The sequence below is a fragment of the Brugia malayi genome (assembly GCF_000002995.4).
Source record: "Brugia malayi strain FR3 genome assembly, contig: Bm_v4_Chr2_contig_001, whole genome shotgun sequence".
Classification (NCBI taxonomy): Eukaryota; Metazoa; Nematoda; class Chromadorea; order Rhabditida; family Onchocercidae; genus Brugia; species Brugia malayi.
In genome coordinates, this window is record NW_025062476.1 from 12,649,570 (window position 1) to 12,675,230 (window position 25,661).

Consider the following 25,661-nt stretch of genomic DNA (forward strand, 5'->3'; position numbering starts at 1 on the left):
AACTAATTATAGCTAATAACTCATTCATTAATTTATTTTATATATATATATATATATTTTTCCATTTTTAACCGATGTAAAAATAACGGTATTTGAACTTTAAATGAAAAACTATTTAATTCATTAAATCATTTCTAATTTAAATTATTGAAAGAAATCCTTTTTCTTTGATATCACTGATAAAATTACTAGAGAAAGAAATGAAAATCAAAAAGTAAGAAAAGAGGAAAGAAAAAAAAAGAGGAAAACAACTCGTGATAATAAACAAAAAATTGTGTTCAATATTTTCAAAATTCAATAAAAAAAAAAAAAAAAGAAAACTGATAAAATTAATGCTGTTATTTTAAAATAATCATAACAAGTTCAGGTTAAATAATTTTAAAATTATAATCAATTAATTTCAAATGAGCAACACAGATATTTAAAAATGATTACATCATTGTTCTTTCTTTTATAAAAATAAAATGATTTCATTTGAAGTGTAATATTATCATCCTGAACTTATAATGAAATATGTTTAAAAATATTTTACAATTATAAATTAGCAATTATTGTTATTCAAATTATTATTTTCAATTTTATTCTATCGTAATTATAAAATTATGAAAAAAAAAAAAAAAAAAAAAAAATGAACACAATAACAAACTAATAATATTATCATTTAAGCAATTCTATAATTAATCTTTTGCATTTCTTTTTTGTTTTGCTTCAATAAAATTTATCAAAATGAAGAAAAAGAAAAGCAAAGAAAAGTGAAAATATGAAAATGTGAACATCATTCTGCTTTTCATGCAATCATGAAAGCAGTGTTATTTCAAAGTGAATTTATAAATACAAAAAATTCAAAACCAATAATAATTCAGTTTTTGGTGATGTCATTGCCAGATAAATAATTTCATTGTTTTGAATAATGCTTTCACTTAATATGCCTATCCGTAGCATCTTATTATACTCAATAATATCACCGTACTATTATCAAAAATATTTTCAATTAATTGAGTGATCAAATAATTTGTGTACTTACTTATTAATTGCTTATTTTTTACGAATTTTACTTTTCTAAAACCTGACACTTTTTATTGATATCATATGCTAAAATCTTTCATTTTTATTCCAAAAAAAAAAAAAGAAAAAATTTATTAACACTTCCTGTTTATACCTTAATTTAGACTAGAAAAACTCTATTCTACATAAAATTTAACTATTCTAAATTTCATTTTACATTATATGATATCAGCATACAATAAATTGATTCAATCTTATATCTGATATGAGTGAATAATAAAAATTTTTAGCTAATAGCTAAAAAATAAATGAAGTTAAAAGTTCCAAAATTGTGTAAACAGTATATAAATTGAAAATTTTTGAAGTTATAAAAACAAAAGAGTGAAAAAATAAAAAGAAAGGATACTAATCCTGCACTGAACAAGGCTTCCAAATACAATAAATGTTACATTATATCACATCATTTTTCTTATCAATCATTTTTATATCAATAATTTCTTCCTAATGTCCATCATCATCTACTTCAACATACTGAAATTCTCCTTCTTCTAACATAGTTATCATTTCTGCTCGTAGTGTTCTCATTTCTTCCAAACAACGCATCATATGGCTGCGTAATTCAACATTCGCTTCATAATAAAGTTGACATGTGCTACCTATAGGTCCTTCATGATCTTCCGCCCTGTAAAAATTTTTACGAATTACGTAAAAAAAAAAAGAAAAAAACTTTAAGAGAAGCATAAAGATTATTATTCAGTGTGAAATCTTTCTAATAGTGCATGATTACATTAATTAATGAAACTTAAAAACTGGAAATATGAAAATGCATCTGAAAAACTATCCAATTATGGTTTTTATTACCAAATCAATCCATCTCTATGTAACAGTTGTGGACATTCGTGAAATCTAACAACTGAAAATGTGAAAGTGTTAAATAAACTTACCTAGCATTTAGTACATCATCTTGACTCACAGTTGTTTCCCATGTATCATCATCCACTTCCTCGGTATTAGCAACATTACTAATGTCCACTACTACGTCATCATCAACATGTTCAAGTGTGGAGTGACTAACAATAGGCATTTGATTTTTTGAGATTAATGTACCATCAGTAAACCTGAGATCCTGAAAAATTTTTGACCTTTTATAGGAAGGAAAATAATTTACTAACCGAACTGTTGATGATAATAATACATACTCTAGAATCATCCAAAAAATCTGTTTTATAACCTAAAAATATGAAATTATATGATATCACTTATCTTAATCAATTATTGCTAACTGTACAATTTAAAAAAAAAAAGACAAAAATTAAATGACCGTTTTGGAAGAATCATGAATGATGGGTTCGTAATCTTTAGCAAAATAGAAGCGATCAAGATTTTCTGCCAAATTTTTAACCATATCAAGTGCAAAGACTTCACATTCATCATGATGTGCAGGATACATATTTTCGAGAATTTCATCCTCTTCCACCTTTACTGTTGCTCGAGTCATCCCTACAGATGGCATTTTATTGTTATTTTCTTTCAACATCTAATAAATAATTATAACATTAAAATCTTTTTACTCTGCTACAAATACATGATACTTTATAAATATGATTGTTTTAGATACCAGCTCAAATTTTCGATAACGATATATGGTAATACGAGCAATCAGTAATTTTAATAGCTCATCCCGAAAACACAATTCAGATGAAGAAGACTACAGAAGGCTATTTATGCAGAAATGGAGATTTTTAGTAATAAAAGATTAAAGACATGAAGATAAGTAACTAGTGAGATATATGATTCAGTGGTTTTGCATGAGCAAAATGTTTAATCATTTCTCAAATAACTAATATAAAAACTTTATGAAAAAAATAACTAATATAAAAAGTTCTAGAAAGAAAAAAAAAAGACAAAGATTTATTCAGAAAAAGATTTACAAAAAACAACATTTAATTAATCAAACCTTCAACATTTCCCATTCTTCTATGTCTTCGACAAAGAACATCACATTTCGAACAGCGATAATAGATAATACCAAGCTTATCCGATTTCCCATTTATACGATAAATTCGCGCCGTCTGACCGTCCGGTTCAAAAATGATCAACGGTGGATGCTTGAAACGTCCGCTCATAATTTCTGCTTCATGCGCAATACCACTATAATTTTTATGAAATCACTTATCTCACTCTCATAATCTGATATCATTTTTTGCTCATTATCATACAGCACAATATGAAATTCTATGTTATCAATCATAGTTTAGCTGATAAATATATACAAAAACGAAAACAAACCTCTGATCTTCTTCTGTTTCAACATCACCTTGTTCATTAGCCATCATTCTGAAACAATACATTTTAGAAAATAATTACACATTGTAAGAAAGCAGTTTGTTTGGTTTGCTAATTAGCAGATGTAAAAACAAATGCGAAATGCGATTTAATATCTTAAGCTATACTTACTTTTCCTCAAATAAAATTTAATAATAATAATGCAAGAATAGGTAGCAATAAAAAAACTTCCCATTGTGCAGAAAAAAAAATTTCAAAAAATAATTAAACCTTAAAAGTTGCCGATTTTTTTGCTTCCTCATCCTTTCTGCTTGATGACACAATCGACTGTATTTCTTAGGAAGTGATTTCCATTTATCCGGAAAAATATCATCATCCTGGATATGTCTTTTCAATTCACGATTTTTCTGTGCAACTAGTGCTCCCTAAAACATATAGAAAAAATATAAATGCCATATAATAGCTACACAAACATTAATAAAGATGCACTTTTATTTGAAAATATAAATTAATCAAAGAAAAACTAAGAAAACTAACCAATTTCCTCGCTGCTTCAGGTGTTAAATTACCAGCTTGAATCCTTGCTCTACAAGCTCGATCAATTTCCTGAAGCTGTTGAACTTCCTTTGGTACTGGTTTACATTCTGGCAAATGCTCTGGATAAGCATTTCCGATTATTCGTCCATCTTTCGTCTTAATATGCGCAAAGTAACGCTTTGTACGCTCAGTTGCTAATGAACCTGTAAGCAAAAAAAAAAAATCTGTCGAAGACAAATAACACTCGTCGATCTAAAATAAACTCAAAACTTGAAAAAATAGTTCGGCAAGAGATAACATACCGGAATTTTTCAATTTATTGTTCGCAAGTGAATCACATTTGGAACAGCGATAATAGCAAGTTGCACCCTGTTTACCTCGTCCATAAGCACTGCACCGATATATTCTCACTTTTGATGGGTCATCCTTTTCCGGAATTACAATCGACGAATGAGTTAATCGTAGAGAATGAACTTGACGTGGTATTGGTGGCACCGGAGATGTGTTCACGGTTCTATAAATGAAAGCATTAAAAAATGACCACTATTTTTTTATATTTATTATTTTTTTAATGCTACAACTTACTCATCTGATAATTGCTGTCCTTGATTCTTTTTGCCTTCTGATTTAGCAAATTTTTTCGTCTCGCTATTAGTATTGTATGCAACTGTATCATTTCCTTCATTCATTTGTGAAGATGGCGCCATTGCTGTACTACTTTTTTTAGCCAATGAATAGGTCCCATACTAAAATTGATATTTAATTTTCTAAAAAAGGAAAAACAATAAATTCTGAGCATATTTAAGCTTCAGTCCATGTTTACTTATATTAGGCTTTATGTGGTAGTGCAAGACTTTTTTTCTTCATTTCCTCCTATGATACAGCTATGTCATTTGATGCAAATGTTGTAAGTGCAGGAAAATATATGTATAAAAGATAGATAATATAGCAAATTTGCAAAATGAAGAGATTTCAAAAAATCAGATTAACAAAAAATTAAAAAAAAATTACCCTTTCTTCAAGCAAACAGTGTACTCGCTTTCGAACAGTTGACTGTGACAACTGGCATCCAGTTTTATAGGCAATCATATCTGTTCCCATTTTTTCCGTTAACTCCCTAGATGCAATCTTTTCCAAAATTTTTCGTATTGATGGCGAAGACCAGTCTATTTTTCCAGTACTATAAATAACTTCACATTTATAGTAATGAATGAATCATAGTTGCATTGTAAAAAAGAAGAGAAAGAAACATAGTTTGTAACAAAAAAAAAAAATCGCTAAATGAGTTCCTGGAATAAATTTCCGGTCTACATTTACACATCAATGACAAGCAATTTAAAATATTTTTGTATCTCTCCAGAAACTACCTAGAAAATAAATCTACCACTAATTAGTGATAGAAACATGGAAGGCAATATTTAAAACATATTTTCAACATGATGTTGTCATCTACATTCCATTTTAAATTTCGCTATTTTACTTGGTAACTGCAAAGCAAATTACAAAGAAAATTGACCAAAGCTAACAACTGTTTTCTTTGCAATTAAATATATTAACTTTAGTGGATTGTAAAAGTAACTGAAATTTGTAAAACATAATAATAACGAAATGCAGTTGCAAATAACACCTAAAGTTGAAAATTAACTTACTTCATTCTAGTTCCATTAGAAACTTGCATATCATTTGAAGTCATCATTGTATCTTTTGCACTGTTCTAAAAATAAAGACATTTTTCAAATATTAGTGCAAAAGTTAGAGAAATGAATTCCCTAACTACTTAGTATTGATTAAAATTCATCAGTGAAAGTGGAAAATTTATCTAAGCCACAAAACTGAGCTTATTTATTTCTTAAATATAATATTTCTTAATAACATTATGAAAAACTTTTAACGAATACAGCAATAAATGATTTTATCATTTCTATTACGATATTAATTTTAGAAGGAAATATGCATTTATTTTATTGTTATACAAAATATGCATTTATTCTATTCTTTTTCTTTTTCCTTTTCTTGTTTTTTTTTTTTTTTTTTTTTTTTTAATGTTATATTTGTGTAATGAATGCAAAAAATAATCAAACTACAAACGCGACACATCTTCCCATATATTTTACACATAATAATATACCTCAACAATAGGTTCAATCGATTCTTTCGTCATATCGATTGATATTTCTCCCGTTTTTAGTATTTCAGGATGATTATTTGCATAATGTCGAGTTATATTTGTGGGTGAACAGCATTTGATAATTCTTTTACATGCATTACATCTAAAATCGTGACCGTCACCACTAACAAGAGTCCAAATACGACGGTTTCGTTTACGACTCAAAGGTACCACCGATGGAGCATCTAATGTGCTATTACAGTTAATGGTCAGTTCATCGTCCTGAAAAAATTTTCTTAACTTATATAGAAATATAAAGAATTTTGCTTATGACTTTTGATCCATCTTTCTAGCACATGTAATGCGCATTCTGTAAATTCAGCAAACAAAGGTTTAGGAAAATTCCAGAAAGATTCATTACTGCACATTCTATCTTAATCGACAACGTTTAAAACAACTTATATTCCAGCCTAAAACCGAGCATAACAATGCTAGGTTAGATTTGAAAAGCTGAAAAGCAAGAAAAAAAAAATTGTCCTCAAATAAAAAGAGAAGTAGTGTTGTCGAGAGAGAGAAAGAAAAAACCAAATCAAAGAAATGTCATTGATACTGAGAAAAACTTCAGCAGCTAAAACAGCTTGCTGAACATATATGTTACAAGGTGTTTGTGAAACAATTAAAAGAAAATGCTGCATTAATTCATAAAAACTTTGGAATAATTATTAATAACCAATAAGTCTCTCACTTGTTTCGATGTGCCCTGTTCCGATAGAAAAATGTTTGAGGATATTTCTTCATTATCATCAAGCTGTTCGCAGGATTGCTCAACTAACGAAGAAGCAACATTCCTAAATGGATAGTAAAGTGAAATTTGAAATCGAAAGGCTTGAAAAAAAAAATCGAATAGAAACGTATATTTTAATACTTTCTGCATATTTCTCCTAGTATTTAAATTAAACAGAAGCTAATATGAGCAGATTTTTGAAGCGATAAAAAAATACACATAAAATGAAGTCTTTATCATCTATTCCTTCAAAAAATAAAATAATCACCAGTTTGAATTACATTTTAAAAAAGAAAATGAAACTAACGCTTTCTCAGGTACAACAGACATATTTTATGCGCTGCAATAGATCCGATATATTTTGTGTTGTTTCAAAGTAGCAACCTAAAAAGTTACAAGCTATAAGTTACATTCATTTATGAAAACATAGCGGTCGAACAATCTTTTGAAATAAGCAAGTTATGTTTAAAACATTTCCATATTATCTTTTGTCGCCAACATCAAACATTAAAAATTTTATCTGAAGGAGTATGACAAATTATAGTAAATACATTTGGAAAAAAAAAAATTGTACACATAGCATGCTATCTTCTAGATATATTCCAGTTCCACTGTGTCATTTGAAGTACTACACAGAAACATGACAAATCATCAACTAAAACTAGAACAGATTTCTTACGTTAGCTATTCAAACATTTAAACCAGAAAATTCGCAGACGTTCAAATGATGTATCAACTCTATTGCTACAGTTAATGCGCAATTAAACTACTTATTAAAAGCACTACTGCTTAATTTTATTGGTTTATAGATAAAAGTCGACTTTCTCACATTAAGTAAAGCTATAATTGAATAAACTGAAATGATAAATTTAGCAAATAAATAATAACAGAAACAAGTAAAATACTTTTAAAAGACAAAAAGGAATAGTAATGCAAGAGTTTTAGCAACAATAATGCAAGAAGAACAATATTTTTATAAAAAGTAATCCATGTTGCTTGTTTTTTTTCGTTTGGAAATATCATCTATCATCTAATTATTGACAACCTGAACATATTAGAGCGATAAATAAAAATCATATGCTGCATAACCACTACAACGCAAAGAGACAACAAAAGAACACTCAACATAATATCATCTTTGCCGATAAAAGTAAATCCGAATCTTTTTTTTCCTTAAAAATGACATGGATTTCCAAACAAAAGATGATGCAATGAAATTGTCTGCTTAAAAGAAAAAAAATGCGACTCTGGCAATAACCGAAAAAAAAGAAACTATCAAGTTCTCAAACTTATGGGAATTGAACTATCGGAAAACAGATATCCAACGCAAAATTTCCTTACAAAACAGTTTGCACAAAATTACTGTTAATAAAAAAGATTACTCATCTACAACATAGAAGCTACTGCTATGACCTTCCTCTAAAACTTACCCATTTTCTTTATAACATTTAGCATTCGCACTAAAACGTTTGACTTTCCTCATCAACTCTCTCATTTTAGCTGAATCCATCAAAATTTCCTAGTATAATTCATATTATATTGATAAAAATGCCTGCGAAAAGCACCGATGTTCTTGAAGCTCCGAAGAAAAATGATACTTACAAAAGATCACGACAAAAGTGAAATATTTCAAATGACAGGACATTTCAAATTAAAATTTGTAAAAACTGCATAAAAAAGAAAGATTGTTGCATAAAATCTGCTTGCATTAACATCTCGTCCGTATCCCAATTCTGCTCATTCGATCTATCAATATACAAAGCCTTCATCCTGAAATCATCATTTGTAACTCTAAAATTTTCAAATGATAATGAACATTTGGAGAGTCGAAATAATGTTTCAATTCAATATACGAATCAAATTTCCATAAATATACTTCACATGAGGTGGCCTAAAATTTGATATCAACATTGGACTTCTTAACCCAGATTTTGAACAGTGTGACAGGATGGTGTATAAAATGACAACTACTACTTTCAGAGGAATAATCCTGTGATTTACCACGACAGAAAAAACCTTCGAGTCATTACCTAACTCTTTCAGTGATTCTAATGATGTTGGCGAGCATCCTGTATGATGTGACAGTACAGTCTGCATGAATTCTGAAAACTGAGAATTAATTTTAAAAAATTAAGAATTTAAACAAACTGGGCTATAAGCAGCCACTTCTCGTAATAGTACCAGAAGAAAACTTGGCGTATTTCACTAAGTAAAATATAAAAATAATAAGTTTATTAAACAAGACCGGAAAAGCATAGTGAGTAGTTTAGAATTACAATTAATGAAGAGAAAAAAGATGAAAATTTAAGTAAATATTAGAAATGACTATTACTAAAAGGGAGCAAGAGAAAAGCTTAGCTCTTCTCTTGATCTACTGATAGCAGACGAAAAATCTCCTGATACATTCAGATATTCAAGCTAAAATCGATATAGCGACCAAATAGGTTCAAATGACTAACAAATTCTTCTGGAGATCTACACAGGAAGTAAGACATAACTAGCTCTAACCTTGACTCGGCAGGCACGATTCATTTAATGTAGCTCTTGGATTTCTTTAATTACAGTCATAAAGTCACGATGAATGTGCGTTTCCAACCAGTTTCCTGTGCAGTACCTTTATATACAGTTGTGATCAACTATCATCTTTAATTGATATGAATGAATACAAGGCAAATATTCATGATAAAAATAATTGAGAGATAACAGCAAAGTAATTAGGAAAAGAAATTAACACAAACAGTTGACCGTAATCATGTGTTTATTGATTTTTCCTTTAACTCACTTTAATTAATTAAACACATTTATAATGAAATCTAATCATCACAGGTTTTTTTTTTTTTCCAATGTTTCCATTTTGGACATCAATAATATATTGTAGATTCTGAAAACTCACAGTTCAAAAGATCATAAACTCGGGATTGTATTGAGTATCTTCTTCTGCAACTGCAATCGACGACATGCTTAACTTGATTGGCTGTGTCGGGAAATTAATAATATGGAAAAACTGGCAAACTGCAACTGAATGATATTATTAATTAGTGCATTTAACTCAAACAATATCAAGAACCACTACCAAAACAGTCAACCTTTTATATCAAAGGACATAAAAAGAGTCATATCAGTGAATGATTAACTTTTACTTTAAATGCACTCAATTCATTTCATTAATCTTCACCTACAAATATTCGCAAAGAAACTACAAAATATAAAACCTTTCAGCCGATATTTCCATGTGAAGACTTTCTTGCTTCATAATACGTCAATATTTCTTGCATCAAGGGTTACACCACTTCCAGATAATGATAACCAGTCCACTTTGATCATATGTCGCACTTCTTTTCTTTCATCATCTACAATTAATTTATGACTTTCTTTAACTGAAAACGATATTCGTTTCATTATAATCATGATCAAAGTTATCAAAAAAGAACAAACAATAAGCAGTGAAAAACAAACATCGTAAACAAAAATTTCTAATATAATTTCTAGAGTCTGAATCGATAACAAATAGATAAGAATGATAAGAAAGAATGTGGAAAACACTTAAATCCTATCTTTTATTACTTACTCTTTTACCTGCAATATATCTCATATTTCTTTGTTGTAAATTTTTATCTATAACAAAATTACACTTTAAATACTGAATAGTCCTATTTGAAAAATAGAAAAAAAAAAAAAAAACATTTATCTTGACATTTACCTTATTAACAAGCGATCATTCACTAAGAAATATCCAATAAGTAGAAATGAAATATTTCCTAGTAATGACAGTTTCTACTTCATTACTTTCATGCGTAACTAAATATTTTCCTATCTTTATAACACGCTGTTTCACGTAATTCAAATTCTTACTTTGCATTACCTTAAAGACAAAAATTAAATTACGTGACGTGACATTAACAAACGTAAATGACACAATTACGTCAAACAATTCCAAATTTCTTCTGTAACGTAAAACATCTCTACCAATTTGTCTAACAATCTATTACTACCTCTCTACCGCTAGCAACCAATACTATCTCATATATCCTCTCAACTACTACCACTCCCCACAATTCCACCATCATACACTACACCCCACTAATTGTCTATCTTAAAATTCTTACCCTACACTTCATTGCTATTACTCAAAATGTCGTCAACCCCTTGTTTCTCTCAAAATAGCACACTATTACTGCTACTTCCAATCTCTGGGCAAAATAATCACACCCTCTCTAACATTCCTCTCTCCCTCTCTCCCTCTCTCTCTTCACTATATCTTTAATTCATGCCTTAATTATTGGTTTCAAATAATCATTGTTGCAAAATATCGTAGTTGCAAACATTCGTTGTAAGACTCAATCAGTCTTATATAAACTTTCTTTCAAAAAAAGAAAAAAACTTTTGTTGAAAACTTATAAATAGAGTGGGAATTTAGATGTTATTGCATTATACTAGTGATCAATTTGTTATATGGTTGAATGAATCCATTCTATTTTACAGGAAATCTCGGGGCGAATCCGAGGCGATTTGATTTTTTCTCTAACAATTACTTCTATCAACCATTGAATTATATGAGATTTTTTCATCAACAAGCTAATGCACGGTATATTTGCTTTTCATTTCTTTCAATTCCAATTTCATATCTTTCTTTATGTACAAATTTATAAATCTTGTTGAAATTTTAAGATTTTATCCTTTTTTTTTTTAATTCAATTTTTTTTGAAAGATTTAAAATTTTCTTGAAATTAAATTTTTTTCTTAAATTTTGAATTCTTTACAGTATGATATAGATGAAAAGGAAAAAAATATAAATTAATGCTTGTTTGTATCATTACAATATTAGCTGTTATATTATTCAATATTAATATTGGCTATTGAAAATTTCTTTGATCAAACATAAATCAAGCAATCATTGATTAGCTATTAAAAACTTAGCTCGGCTATTGACTATTGATTAACACTAAAATAATCTCGAAATTTTAAATGTAAGAATTTTAGATATTTGGATGAACTTCTAATGGAATTACAAGAATTGAATGAAATTAAAGTGGAATATCCTGGGTTACTAGTGCATTCACATATTATTCTTGCTGCCGAATTTAATAGAGTATGGAATATACTATACAACAAGCAGTTCGATGAAAATGTTTGCTTATAAAACTTTTTTTTTTCTTTTTATCAAAATAAATGGAATAAGTTATTGTTAATTTAATTATTATTTCATTTGTTTTAAATTTGTTTCTTTCGTAAACGATTTCTTTTTCCGCCTTCTTCTCCTTATCAAAACTCAATTGATTTTACTACTATCAATTACGTTAAATTAGATTTCAATTTAAATTAGCGTAAGATATGTATTAATTGAAATTCAAACATAAAAAGAAAAAAAAAACCACAGTGTTATATAAGCAGACAGCCAATAAAAAATAATCACTCATTTTAATCTAATTTAACTACTTTTTTAACTATAGATAAACATTAGCGTAAATTTTACTAACTTTATTGATATAAACTAAAATAAATTATAGCAATTTTGATTAAACGTGAAAATTATAAAATTTCAATTTGGCTATAAATTAACAAACAAATCATTATAAAATATTTGTCAGATATTGGAATCAGCAATATTGGACGAATCTAATAATGTAACATTGCAAGAAAAGATTGCATTATCAAATGAGCAAATCGCTAATTACACAGGAAATGCAGACAAATTGCATTATGCATCACTGAAACAATTAGAAAATGAAACAAACTGTCAAATTTTGATACGTGGAAAAGGATCATTGTTGGTAAGTAATAACTGATAGTCTTCATTAAAATCTCTCTTTTTTTTTTTTTTTTTTTTAAATCAAAATAATAGTAAATAGGGAATGAACGAGAAATTTTTTATCAGTTGGTCATTTTTTCTTTGTTTAAGAAGAATAATTGATGATTGTAATTTGTTGTTCTTATTTAATCCAAATATTATTATAATATTCATCAAAATTTATTTGAATATTATTTAAAATCTAATAATTTGATTAAACTCAACAATAGTAACATACATAATTAAAAACAGCGTTAAAAAATTAATTGATATTTTAGGATGACCGTCTAGAAACTCGTTTGAAGAATTATGCAGGTTGGGAGCATTTATCAGAACCACTTCATCTACTAGTACGCGCAAATGATTCAACCATTACACTGTGCGCCATGAAGCTTGCAGATGGCGTGCAACATATAAAGCAATATCTTAACGAAGAAGTAATCTATCGATAATTATTAACTACAATAAAATAAAAATAAAAATTGCTACTCTCATTTCTTTTGTACTATCAAGTTTGCTAAATAAATTTACACAAATTAAGAAATATTTTCATTTAATATGCAACCAATTCCAAATTTATGTTGTAATTTGATAAAAATTTCATCTAGAATATGTCAAAACTTCAAGTAGTAAGTGATAATAATGAAAATCACAGTGAAATCACAGTGATCATGTTGATCAATAAACATGTTGATCATTGAAAAATGAACTGATAAGGATGTATTAGCTCGCTTGCCAGGAGAGATAAGAAATTGTTGAGCTTCAATTTTTTATTCAAAAATGAATCGTAAATTTATGAAATTTATTAACTGATTAAATAAACTGTTAAGTATAAAGCTCATTTATTGCATATGACAGGGTAATAATTATTTCAATTTATCATTTAAGATTGAGTGATGAAATTGTGACATACTATTTCAAATTATACTTAATTCGATTATTATTTAAAATTTGCATTATTTGGTTTGTTTTACTTGTTTACTAGTGTATCGTTCTATTGCAGTATCACGTCGATGCTTTTCCGATTGAACACTTACATTCAAAGTAATTGATAGTACCATTAATATTATAAGTAAAAATGCACCGTATCTGAAAATTTTTTAAAAAATAAACAATTTAAAATTCAAGCACATCGTTATCAAATATTTTCAAATAGCATCAATAAAGTGTATTCAAATATTAAAAAATTGTATTTATAATAATCCTAAAAAAAAATAAATAAACAAAATTACTTGAAGAAACAATATTTTGTCTAAATGAAGTGCTTAATTTTTACAACTTAATTGTAATTGTAGAGAATTTTATTGATTAATTTAAAGTTTTAAGAAAAAATTGAATTATATATAACCTGATACCAAAATTAACATATTCAACAATTTCCTGGCGTTGTTTGCCTTTATTAACAACAAGGCTAAATGTTCTCAAAACGTCACCATCGTATGCTCGGTGACAACTGCAAAAAAATTAAATAAATAAACAAATAAGAATTAGGATTCTCCTTGTAAAATAAAACATATAAGTTTATTTTTTTTTTTTTTTTTTTTTTTTGTGAAAAAATTATTTGATTAATGAAGTTTTAAATAATTTGTGAACTAATTAATTATATTTGCAATATTACTTAAAATTCTGGATAATCAAAAAATATAACAATAATATAACAATAATTAGATTCGTTTTTTTTCTTTTTATTTTTATCAAATTTTATTATAACCTAAAGAAACTTTCATCATCATCCAATGTAAGATAGTTTATGATAAGCTGATTATCACCATCGATGTAAATCCTCTTATCAGGATATTGTGCTAGTAATGAAACAGATGAAATATATGTTTCATTTAATGCCCAAAAAGTGCCAAATTCTTTTTGTGGACAAGATAAAATATAAGGATCATTTTCAAAAGCCTAAAAAAAATATTTTTTGAAAAAATGCATTAATCAGTGGATCTATTTGTAAATTCTGAATTATTATTATGATAATTTCAACTATATTTTAATAAAAAATGCAAAATTTATCTTAAATTAATAACTTTTAATATCTTCTTAAATTTCAAAAATTCAAACTGTTTTTATTTTAATGCTAAAATTTGTTTTTTTTTTTTTAAATTTCCTTTCTATAAGCTTTAATTATCTATAATTACATTGTATTTAATAAAAGCTTAAATTAAAACTAAAATTTAGATTGAAATTTTGAGATTAATTTTTTATCAATTTTGATTAATTTATCAATTTTTTTTTGCTATATAACCTGTATCACTTCTCGTTTTACTGCTTTCCGAAGTGGCGGTAATCGTTCATTCATTTGATATTCACCTGGTGGAATTTTATCAATGATAATATTTCGACCAAATTCATTTTTACTCATAATTAAACGTGTTTGTTCAATTTTTGCTTTTGTACATGGTACCTAAGATGCATTTTTTATAAATTTTTTATAATAAATATTAGAAAAAAAAAATGTTTCAAAAAGGAAAAAATAATTATTTGCTTTGTTTACATCAATTATTAATAATTCATCCATTATAATATCAAATCTATCATTTGCTAACATTTAGCATTTTAATTTAATTAATTTTGCATCAAAAAAAAAAAAAAAAAAGATTAATTTTTGTTACATAACAATTTTCAACATGAACAATATCCTGAATTGGCCATAAAATATTCCTTAATTCAATTGGTACCAATGAGCTACGACATGGAATAACATAAAATAATTGCATATATGAGATTGTAGAATTTGAAAATGTATCATAAGATATACCAGGTGCAATCTAAATTTCTTTCACAAAAAAAAAAAAAAAAAACACAAATTAAAATATAATTTTAATTTAAAAAAAAAAAAAAAATGAAATTAAATCAAACAATTTTAATTAATTTTCTAATATAAATTATAATTGATACCGATAAATGACAAACAATTTTACGTCGTTTTTCACCATTTTTTGTATTACAATTACTACATTCACTCCATGATGTTGCAAATGCATTTGATTGTAATTTAAAATTTACAAATTGATGTTGCATAGTTTGCATTTCATGTTTTACAGATTTATTTATTATCTAAAAATGAAAATACATAATCGATGAATTAATAATTAATGCTATAAGAGTTATTGAATTGATTGTTAAATAAAATTGATTAAAAATGATTTAAATTTATAGATATAAATAAGAAATAAATTAAATTTTGAACATAAAATAATTAATGCTAAATTAATTAATTAATTAATTAATTAATGATTGTAAGCTAACAATTTTTGGAGTTGAATTAGTGATCACATCAATGTAATAAATATTTGCTATATTTGCTATACCATTTATACGTCTTATACATCGATACCAACCCATATCTTTTCGGCTTATTTTTGATAAAATAAGTTCGAAATGATCACCAAGTTTTGGTCCAATTTTTTGACGTTGCATAAATCTAAGTTTATGAAAATTTATTTTGCAATAATTACACAAATTTATTGCAAAATAAATTTTAGCTAATCTTCGATGAAATATTATTCACATGAATTAAATCCTTTATTTACTTATTTTTGAAGTCAAAAAATTTAAATTTACGTTTAAAGTTTTGCTAATTTCAAATTCGAAAAGTATTAAATACAAAAAAAAAAAAAATGGTAATATCATAATATCTAAGGCTGTACCTTTAATAGGTCTCTCCTATAGTTAAACACTAGCAAGTTAGCAAGTCCAAAGTGCTAAATTATTAAATCAAAATAAATCTAATAAATAATTAAGCTTAAATTTTAAATTAATAAAAATAAAGCTTTTTTAAATCTTTAAATTTAAGGCATATATTTACGCCCAAATTTTGACTATACAATTTTTAATAATGCTTACACCTTTTTTTTTTTTTTTTTTTTTTTTTTAAAATTATTAGCAAATAATTGATGAAAATACTTTTTAATAAGACTTATGGTTTTTTCAGCTATAGAAAGACTTGGATCAATATCAACAATACTTTGCCAACCCTTTGTACCATCCTCAAAATTAGCTTTTTCCCAATGATAATCCCATTCATTCGTTTTTGTCTTACTTTTATACTCAACTTGTGACAAAATAAACTGCAAAAAATTTTTTAGCTTTTTAACATTTTTTGCTTTTTAACAAAAATTTAAAAGCATTTTTCTCATTAAAAAAAAAGAAAAAAGAAAAAAGTTTTTTTTTTTTTCTGTAAAAAAATCAATAAATTATAGTTTATAATTTACAACCTCTTTTACTTTATCAATAATTTGACGAATTTTTTTGCCTATAAATGATTCATTTGGTTTCCAAACTTCTTCCACTTCGGTTTGTTCTTCTGGACTTAAACTGCAATGAAAATAAACAATAATATTATTTTGCATATTTTATAGTAATAATAGAATAAAGTTTTTTTTCCCCCCCCCCCCCAAAAAAAAAAAAAAAAAAAAAAAAAAAAAACTTTATTCTAGGCTTTCACATTTTAATGTGATAAATTAATTATTCATAACAATGTTAATCTGAATAAAATGAAATTAAAGCTGATAAAATATCTATAAAACATATATTAAAACTATGAGAAATAACTTTTACTTATAATTACTTTTACTTACAACTTTTAAATTTTACTTATAATTAATATTACTTTAGTAACTTTTACTTATAATTAATATTACTTTAGCTATTAATCCAAAACAATAATTAACAATTAAGTAATTACTTACCATCTGAAACATTGCAATTCCAATTCAGCATCTCGTAATGCGACAATTGCTTGAATTGGTGTCACCTTTTTCTTAACATATTTCTCGCGTTCCTTCATGCATCGATAATAGCTATTCAATTTACGATTATAACCTTCTTTTTGCTCATCGCTTAATTCTACTCCTTCAATTATTCTATAAAATTATAAGTTCGATAAAAAATTTTACAATTTTTACTTCAAAATAAATTAGCAAATAATCTTACAATGAAAATTAATTTTGAAATATTTACAAATACTAATATTGTTAATGCGTAAAATTAATGTTAATATTATGTTATTTAATTTTTAACAAATTTTGATAAACATATAGTATAATAAAAAAATATCTAATATATAGTAATATAAATAAATATCCAATAATTAATTTAACATAAGAATTTATTCGCTTTATTTCTTTCAAAAAATTATTGATTATAGCAATTACATAATTATAATTGAAATTTTCACTGTAATTTCTTCAAGAAATGGAATTTATTTAAAAAATAAAATTTTGTTTAATAACTCAAATATTTAATGCTTCAAATTTAATATTTTTAGTAGATATTTTAATATAACATAAGCTTTTTTATTACTATGACAAAATTGAGATTTCTTTAACAAACAAACAAATTCCATCGATTTTCATCTCAGTAAAATACTATCTGTAGATATTGTAAAATTTTTATGAAAATTAACAAAAAATCAAAAACATAGGAGGAAAAATTGTAGATGGCTTACCTAAATGATTTTATAATAATCATGATTACTAGCTTTATTTTATTAATGATTTTCTTATTTCATTGAATCATTTAAATAAATCAGTTCAATCAATCAGCTCAATAAATCAGTTATCAGCTCAATAAATTATGAGCATATTGAAAAATTTTTATAGTAGTTATAAATTCAAAAAACTTGTTTGATTAATAATTTTACCTTGAAAAACAAAGGAAAATTATAAAAACGACCGAATGGTAAGCAGTTTTCATCCCGAAATGGAAGATAGCTTTTTTTTTTTTTTTTTTTTTTTTAATTTTTGTAAAAAATGATTAATGCAAGACTAAAATTCAATTGTTGTGTAAGAAATAATTTAAAAAAAAAGATTAGCTGTTATATTATATTACATACAATGAATTTAAACAACAAAATTTGAAAGTTAATTTTTTTGTTAAAAAAAATTAATTTTAACAATACAAACAATCCTTTATTCATTATTTTATAATCATATATATGTACCTTTTTAGAATATGCTAAAAGTTGAATTGCTTTGTTATATTGTTGAAAGACAAAAATATGCATGACCTTTCGCATGACCTTTTGTTTTTCGCATTTTTTTCTAAATATTTTATAATAATAAAGCAAATTAGATTAGTTATATAAGCAGATTCAAAGAATTGAAGTGCTAATTGTTAGTTTTTAAAATCAAATTAAAATTTTGCTTTTTTTTTCAAAAAATTATTTATCTAATTTTATTTAATAATTTACCTTATGATATAACATGACAGCTTTATCAGTTTGTCCAGGTATATTTTCATAGTATTGTGCTGCTTCAACTAATTCATTTCCACCAGCCATTAAAGCTAGATTAGCAATTTTATCCGTCATATTATTTTCCTGCACAATATTATATAGGAATTAATTACCTTTTTTTTTTTTTTTTTTTTTTGTCTAACTTTGACTAAATTAAATTATTAAATTAAAAAAAAAAAAAGATAAAACACAAATAGATTTGAGTTAAATTTATTAAAATTTTTATACCTTACAGATAGATCATAAAACCGTATAAATCCATTAGTACTAGCAATACATATCCAATTATTATTAATATCAATCATTATTGGATTACCTTCTATTTCGGGCAACGATATTACCTGTTTAACAGTACCCTAAAATTTTAAATATAATATTTTTTAGAATTTAGTAATATTTTCTATGATAATATTTAGTGAATATTTTATTCTTTATATGTGTTGCATGAGAATAAATTAAAAATATCTAAGCTTTTAGTCGCACGAGGCTACCGATTATTCTCGGTCCCTTGCTGGAAGTGTGTCGTGACTTCTGACCTTCCTGAAGGTTTGTCGTGCACTTCTGACCTTCCTAGAGTAGTGTCGTGCACTTCTGACCTTCCTAGAGTAGTGTCGTGCACTTCTGACCTTCCTAGAGTAGTGTCGTGCACTTCTGACCTTCCTGAAGGTTTGTCGTGCACTTCTGACCTTCCTAGAGTTGTGTCGTGCACTTTTGACCTTCCTAGAGTAGTGTCGTGCACTTCTGACCTTCCTAGAGTAGTGTCGTGCACTTCTGACCTTCCTAGAGTAGTGTCGTGCACTTCTGACCTTCCTAGAGTAGTGTCGTGCACTTCTGACCTTCCTGAAGGTTTGTCGTGCACTTCTGACCTTCCTAGAGTAGTGTCGTGCACTTTTGACCTTCCTAGAGTAGTGTCGTGCACTTCTGACCTTCCTAGAGTAGTGTCGTGCACTTCTGACCTTCCTAGAGTAGTGTCGTGCACTTCTGACCTTCTCGGAGGTCTGTCACGGACTTCTGAATGATCATGTGCTGAAGAACAGTATGGATAGAGGGCGTTATTGTAAAAGTTTACTTAACTTTCCTGAGGTCAAAGTGCTATTCTATTGATTGGCAGAGATGAATAATTGTGATAAATGTTTCATTAACTGATACCTCTATAAGGGGCATATAATATTGAATAAAGAGTTGATTAACAGGTTGTTGGGTTGATATGGGTGGAAGAGCACCGCTCATCGAGTGAACTCGAGAATTTTAAAAGACTGAGTTCATTTACAACATTTTTACAATCATCGATATATTTCTCTCTCATACTTTCTTTTTTTTTTTTTTTTTTCAGAAACAAAGAACCATTTGAAACGAAGAAATTTATTTACTGAATTTGTAAATGGAAAAAGGATTGCTTAAATAATCTATGAACAAAACAAATATTAGCAACCTTAATTAGTGTTTTATTAAATTTGACTATAACTTAGAGCAAGAAACTTCTAATATTGTAATCATAAGGTTGCATTTTAGATTATCTTAGAAGCATTTACGGCATGCTTTTTTTTTAGGTCAAATAATTAGTATATTCCTGATATAATTTAAGAAATTGTGGCATAATTTAGAATAACTAAAAAGAAAAAGAATTGCTAAAAAAAATCGAATGATAAACTTATCACTTTTCTATAAATTTTCATGATAAATAATAACAAATACAGTTATCAATTAAGTAAGAAACAGCAACATTTAAAGTTTATAAGCCTTTAAAAGTTATTTTCGTAATTTATTTTTTCAATTGAAAATTTTGAACTTAATGAATTTTTAAATGTTATAGGAAAAGATTTTTTACATGAATACGACATGTAAAAGTTAATAAATATTGCATTTTATATAAAGAAGAATATCTGGAATTTGTTTTTCTTATTTTAAATAAACATTCTTGCATTCTGTATTTGCTTTTTCATAAACTTATCACTTTATCACTTTTGTAATTAAAGCAAAAATAGTGATAACGAATACAAAATAGTTCCAACTATCAAAATTTAATGATTGGAGAGATCAATCAGAAAAGGCAGTCTTAATTTTTATGTAATAATACAACCTTTTGAGGTTAACAACTTTTACATAACTGATCATCTTTGTGGCTTATCAACTAGTAATTAGATTTGTTTGTAGATCAGATCAACAGCTCCTTGTCAGATCAATCTCTTATTGTAAATCATACACTTTGCTTATGCACATTGCTTACTATATAAGGAGATCATCCTACTTGCACTAAACAATTTTCATATTAATTTGGCCACAATTTACTTTTGATGATATTTTCATGCATAACATCCACGAAACTAATATTCAATTTACGACTTGTACTGATCACATTTTATCGATATACTTCTGTGTATCTTTTTGACATTTCATAAAAGCTTAAATTTCACTTTCAAATTCAGTTTCTCCGTTCAGCTAATCACCAACAATAATTCATTGCAAATATTTAAAAAACTTCCTATTAATTTCCTTATTGTACTCAAACATAAAAAATGTGACTATCGTATTATGATTGTCGAAAGAGATATCATGAAAAAAAAAAAAAAAAAAAAAAAAGGAAAAAAGCTAGAGTCAGATTCTAAAACGATGAGATTGTAGAGAGAAGATATCTTTGTGAATTCTGGTAATATATGCCCTGTCTTGAAGCTTTTATTTACATTTAGAAAATATATGAAAAAAAGAAAAATTGCTATTCAGCATTTGTAATTAATTATGTGGATTTTATGATTAAGTTTAAGTATTGCCTTAGCTTTGATATAATGTATGCAAAAAGTACATATGCAGTTTACTGACTGAACAATACATTAATACAGATATTATGATAACAGTACTTACAAACAGAATAGGAATTTATTTTCATTAATTTAATTCACAACATCCATAGATTATCATGTATATATATAGGAATGACTTCATTATTACAACCCGTGCACTCAAACTTACAACTTGATATCTTTACTTTCATGACATTCATATTTTCACATCCTAATTTTCCACTTTTTCTAGAAGGCAAATCATTGAATTCATGAAAAAAATGTTTAAACATGCTTTTTAACACATGCAGACTAGTCACTTTTCTTTAATTGCCAGCACAAACGAACAATAAACATCGTATACTTAGATATATTACATGAGATCACCTTTGCAGAATCAGTACAAAGAGAAACCGCCTTTCATGCACTATTTCTAACCACAAATCCAAGCAAAAAAAAAGAAAAAAAAAGAAAAAAAAAACGCTAGAAACACGATTCGAAATTTCTAAGATTATTTCATAAATAAATTAAACAATAAACACAATTCAGTTAGGAAGAGACCGTGGGAAATGAAATTTAGGTACGAAAATATTGCAGTCGCTAATATAAGTGCCTCTCAAGAAGATAAACTGCTCACCGAAAGCTTCAGCTAATTCAATGAGTGACGTATGTTTCTCGATGAATTTCAGAAATGTATCTGCATTTGTAGCATGACTCAGCAATTCCTCCATGAAACCACCATCATTAGCCTGCAGTCATTATGGCTTATTATTTATGTTGCACCACGAGAAAAACTTCCCCCTTCCTATCTGGAGTGTAAAAAGAAATAGCTAATTAGAATTTCTGTTCTCAGATTTAAATTTTGGAGTAATTTATCTCCACATTTTTTACTAGTTCTTGTTTGAAATCTAGGATATAGGTTTCTTTTTTTTTTTTACTCAAATAAGTAATGCTAATAAATTTCGACAAGTCAAGGAACGCTTACATTAATCAATTTACGCAATGTATTTACGGTAATGTTTTCCCTGGATTTTTCGTCGATATAACAAAGAAATTTAAGCATCTCAGTACGATATGTGTTGCTTGTCATCCGAACATGATTATCTAATATTTCGTAGAGATGTGAGCGGACAACGATAAAATCAACCATATAGGAATAATAAGCAAAAGTATCACTAAAAATAACAATCTAAAAATATGCAAAAAAAAGTGAAATTAAACTTTAAAAATGAAAATTTAAACTTCTTTCAGTTCAGACTCTATCATATGTATGAATAAAAATATAGAAGAATCTTCATGTTTCATTTCAAATTATTATAATTTATGTTCGTAGGAGTTAAAGCACTGTACACAAAGTTATGTCCAGCGGAATTACTGGCTAAATAAAAACAAATTCAACCGTAAATCAATGCAAACGTTACCCTTCAATAAGTTTGTTGAATATCTGTCGAAATGTTTTGGCGCCATCACGCAAACATTCATCCACCTCTTGCATTTTTCTTATCTCATCATGAATAACATCATTGTAAAACATCCAATAATTTGAGTTCATCTGCACATATGCCTCAGTATTGGCAGAATTCCTTCTAAATGCTCCAGCTTCTTCTGCTTCACCATTAACCGATTTTACCATAAACTGTGGACTCATACTGCGTTTATCGGACTTTGTTTTCAATGTTCGATTTGGACTACTATTAAATGATTTCATTTCGGTAATTTTTGCATTCCGCTGGTTAGAGTGTCCAATTTTGGTTACTGCAGTTCAGAATTACTAATGAACATTGGAAAATCATTCATCGTCGTATATCAATAATAATACAAATACTTTTTTTTAGAACTCTAAGAGATTAAAATTAATGTCGGAACAACACATACAAGTGCGGTCCTTCAGCTGATATTTTTCAAGCAATCTGTCCATTTTTCTTGTTTCTCCAACACACCATATGTCATCACGATCGTCAGCCAAAATCACTTTTGTAGCTGTCCAAGGATGACATGCCTCATATGCTCGATAAGCTATGATTTTCACCTGCAAAAAGGCCAATGAATATTTTTCATTTAAGTACATTTAGCTCCATGAATAATTGTTCAGCATTAAACAATTCTACTATAGCTGATTTTCATCTGTCTAATGAAAATTCTAACTACTTTCAATTGAAAGAACTGAAAAATCGGAATAAATCACTAAGAAAATTTAATATTTCATGTTTTACATGCGGAGAAATCAGATTCTTTATTTCAACAGTTTTAAATAACATCCAAATATTATAGGAGGTTAACTTACTAATGTCCCTACAGGATATTTATTTGCTAGATTCACTTCATTTGATACATTCTTGCTTAAGCCGAATACCGTCTGAGCCGTCCAAGGCCCTCGAATTATTTCAATTTTAATATACCCTGTGCAATTCATTGCGCTAACAACTTTGCCTATACCATCCAAAACAATACTTCTATCATATCTGAAAGCTCCCTCACTTCGGAAAAAATGAAATAAATTTAAAAACTTATGTCATTAAACTATTTCTAACAAAAAATTCAGATGCAATAAAAAATGGAAAATTTAACAATGATATATGGAATTCCAGCGCGGATTGACAGCATCATGACATCCGAATAAGAAATAATTTAAAGTGGTAGATTTATTATATGAATTGCCTACATCGGTGTTGATACTACTTCTGAAACCATCAACATTTCCATTACCTTATGCCACTGCCATAAGTGGGTAAAGCTCTACGTTCCCACGCTGATGGAATTTCCATGCATGCTGGATTGAGCATAACGGCATTGTTTCGGCATAAAATGAAAAAGTTCCTATGTTTCTCTAAAAAACGACGTACTTCTTTTTCCGTGTTACCAACTTCTCGTATAACTATCTGTAAATTACATTATGACAACAAAGTTAGCTATTTACTGATTAACAAATTCTTCTGTTCAATTTGTCTTTCATTATTTTTATCTACTGTTGTACAAGACTACGCACGCGTCCAAATATTTCATGATATAAAATCCTATATCAAAACCTAGCAAAATATAAATTTCATTTCTTAAAATATTATTCATCAATTAACAATCGGCACTGCCGATAATGACCATATTGAAAGAGCTACTCTCATAAAAACTTGTGAATGTACGATAGTATTAACTGACAGTATTAAATTTCTTGATAACTTGAGTTACAACATCCACATTACGCTTTGACTGATCAATGTCACATAGGAAATTTATTAAATATCCGAACATTTCGCGAAATTCTTGCGAATGATTCTTGACAAGATCGAAAGACACTTCAAAGACATTGGTACGTATCCCGATAAATGCCACTAGGTCATCCAATTTTTTGAAGTTATTATTCTGGAAAAGATAATACTAAAAGCTTAGGTAATGAATGAATTTCGAAAAATTTTAATAGCTAATAATAATGTTTCGTTCACAAATTTGAGTACGGATGCATTAGTTATGTGCTAGATCGAATATCCATTACATAAAATCCGACATTTAAAACTATCTGAAGGAAATATACTCAAAGTCATTACCTTATCAATTTTACTGACGATATCGTTCAAATGCTTTAATGTTAAAGCACCACTTTCAGCAAGGATTCGATCCAGTAATGCTACTTTTTGCAATTCGTTAACAATTTCTTGTTGAGTAAATACCGGTCTTTTACTTAAATCGTTCATCTAAAGTCAGCAAATAAGACTTCTGTCGTCGAAATTTACTGTCGAAATATTTTACATTTACTGTCGAAATATTTTACACATCTATTATTTATATGAAAATGACATATAGTATCAGGAAATGAAGTAATAATGAGGGAATGGCAGGAATGCGTCATAAATGAGAAAAGTCTAAGTAACGCACTACAGGACAAAAATAATATCAAAAAAACTTTCTAGAAACTATTTTTATTCATTAAAGGATAAAAATTACTTTCGGCACATAATATATTCCTTACCACGAAATAAATAGATCAAGAAATGTTGATTAACATTTCAATAGAAAAAATATCCTTTATTCTTTTATATTATCAGCTCACTTTTATATTTAAATCATATATTAACAAATTATTGCTGTTTATCTTGAAATCAACAAACTATCTATTAGAATTATATTATCCATTTCTTAGTTCTTTT

At 27.2% G+C, this 25,661-nt stretch overlaps 5 protein-coding genes across 5 annotated transcripts; 1 reads left to right on the forward strand and 4 right to left on the reverse strand.

The window, feature by feature from the left end:
• Positions 1-1,506: 1,506 nt before the first annotated feature.
• Bm8076 (Uncharacterized protein) lies at positions 1,507-7,049 on the reverse strand (the record flags this gene model as incomplete). The annotated part of the gene is made up of 14 exons (XM_043079370.1): positions 1,507-1,687; positions 1,950-2,131; positions 2,327-2,505; positions 2,963-3,156; positions 3,295-3,342; positions 3,562-3,716; positions 3,829-4,031; positions 4,131-4,342; positions 4,414-4,574; positions 4,840-5,008; positions 5,478-5,542; positions 5,957-6,217; positions 6,681-6,783; positions 7,027-7,049. The coding sequence occupies 14 exons, from the start codon at positions 7,047-7,049 to the stop codon at positions 1,507-1,509; spliced, it is 2,136 nt and encodes a 711-aa protein (XP_042935304.1).
• Positions 7,050-8,484: 1,435 nt separating this feature from the next.
• On the reverse strand, positions 8,485-9,951 carry Bm8074 (Uncharacterized protein; the record flags this gene model as incomplete). Its single annotated transcript, XM_043079371.1, has 4 exons — positions 8,485-8,489; positions 8,750-8,821; positions 9,228-9,271; positions 9,932-9,951. The coding sequence occupies 4 exons, from the start codon at positions 9,949-9,951 to the stop codon at positions 8,485-8,487; spliced, it is 141 nt and encodes a 46-aa protein (XP_042935305.1).
• A 1,228-nt stretch (positions 9,952-11,179) lies between these two features.
• On the forward strand, positions 11,180-12,959 carry Bm8073 (Uncharacterized protein; the record flags this gene model as incomplete). Its single annotated transcript, XM_001894587.2, has 4 exons — positions 11,180-11,304; positions 11,700-11,847; positions 12,308-12,490; positions 12,786-12,959. The coding sequence occupies 4 exons, from the start codon at positions 11,180-11,182 to the stop codon at positions 12,957-12,959; spliced, it is 630 nt and encodes a 209-aa protein (XP_001894622.1).
• A 504-nt stretch (positions 12,960-13,463) lies between these two features.
• Bm6404 (Uncharacterized protein) lies at positions 13,464-18,820 on the reverse strand (the record flags this gene model as incomplete). The annotated part of the gene is made up of 11 exons (XM_043079372.1): positions 13,464-13,596; positions 13,856-13,960; positions 14,219-14,409; positions 14,753-14,911; positions 15,120-15,275; positions 15,406-15,564; positions 15,757-15,931; positions 16,414-16,577; positions 16,725-16,824; positions 17,199-17,372; positions 18,714-18,820. The coding sequence occupies 11 exons, from the start codon at positions 18,818-18,820 to the stop codon at positions 13,464-13,466; spliced, it is 1,623 nt and encodes a 540-aa protein (XP_042935306.1).
• Positions 18,821-22,067: 3,247 nt separating this feature from the next.
• On the reverse strand, positions 22,068-25,208 carry Bm8072 (Uncharacterized protein; the record flags this gene model as incomplete). The annotated part of the gene is made up of 8 exons (XM_043079373.1): positions 22,068-22,271; positions 22,508-22,697; positions 22,944-23,277; positions 23,398-23,551; positions 23,807-23,984; positions 24,229-24,401; positions 24,676-24,879; positions 25,062-25,208. The coding sequence occupies 8 exons, from the start codon at positions 25,206-25,208 to the stop codon at positions 22,068-22,070; spliced, it is 1,584 nt and encodes a 527-aa protein (XP_042935307.1).
• Positions 25,209-25,661: the final 453 nt, after the last annotated feature.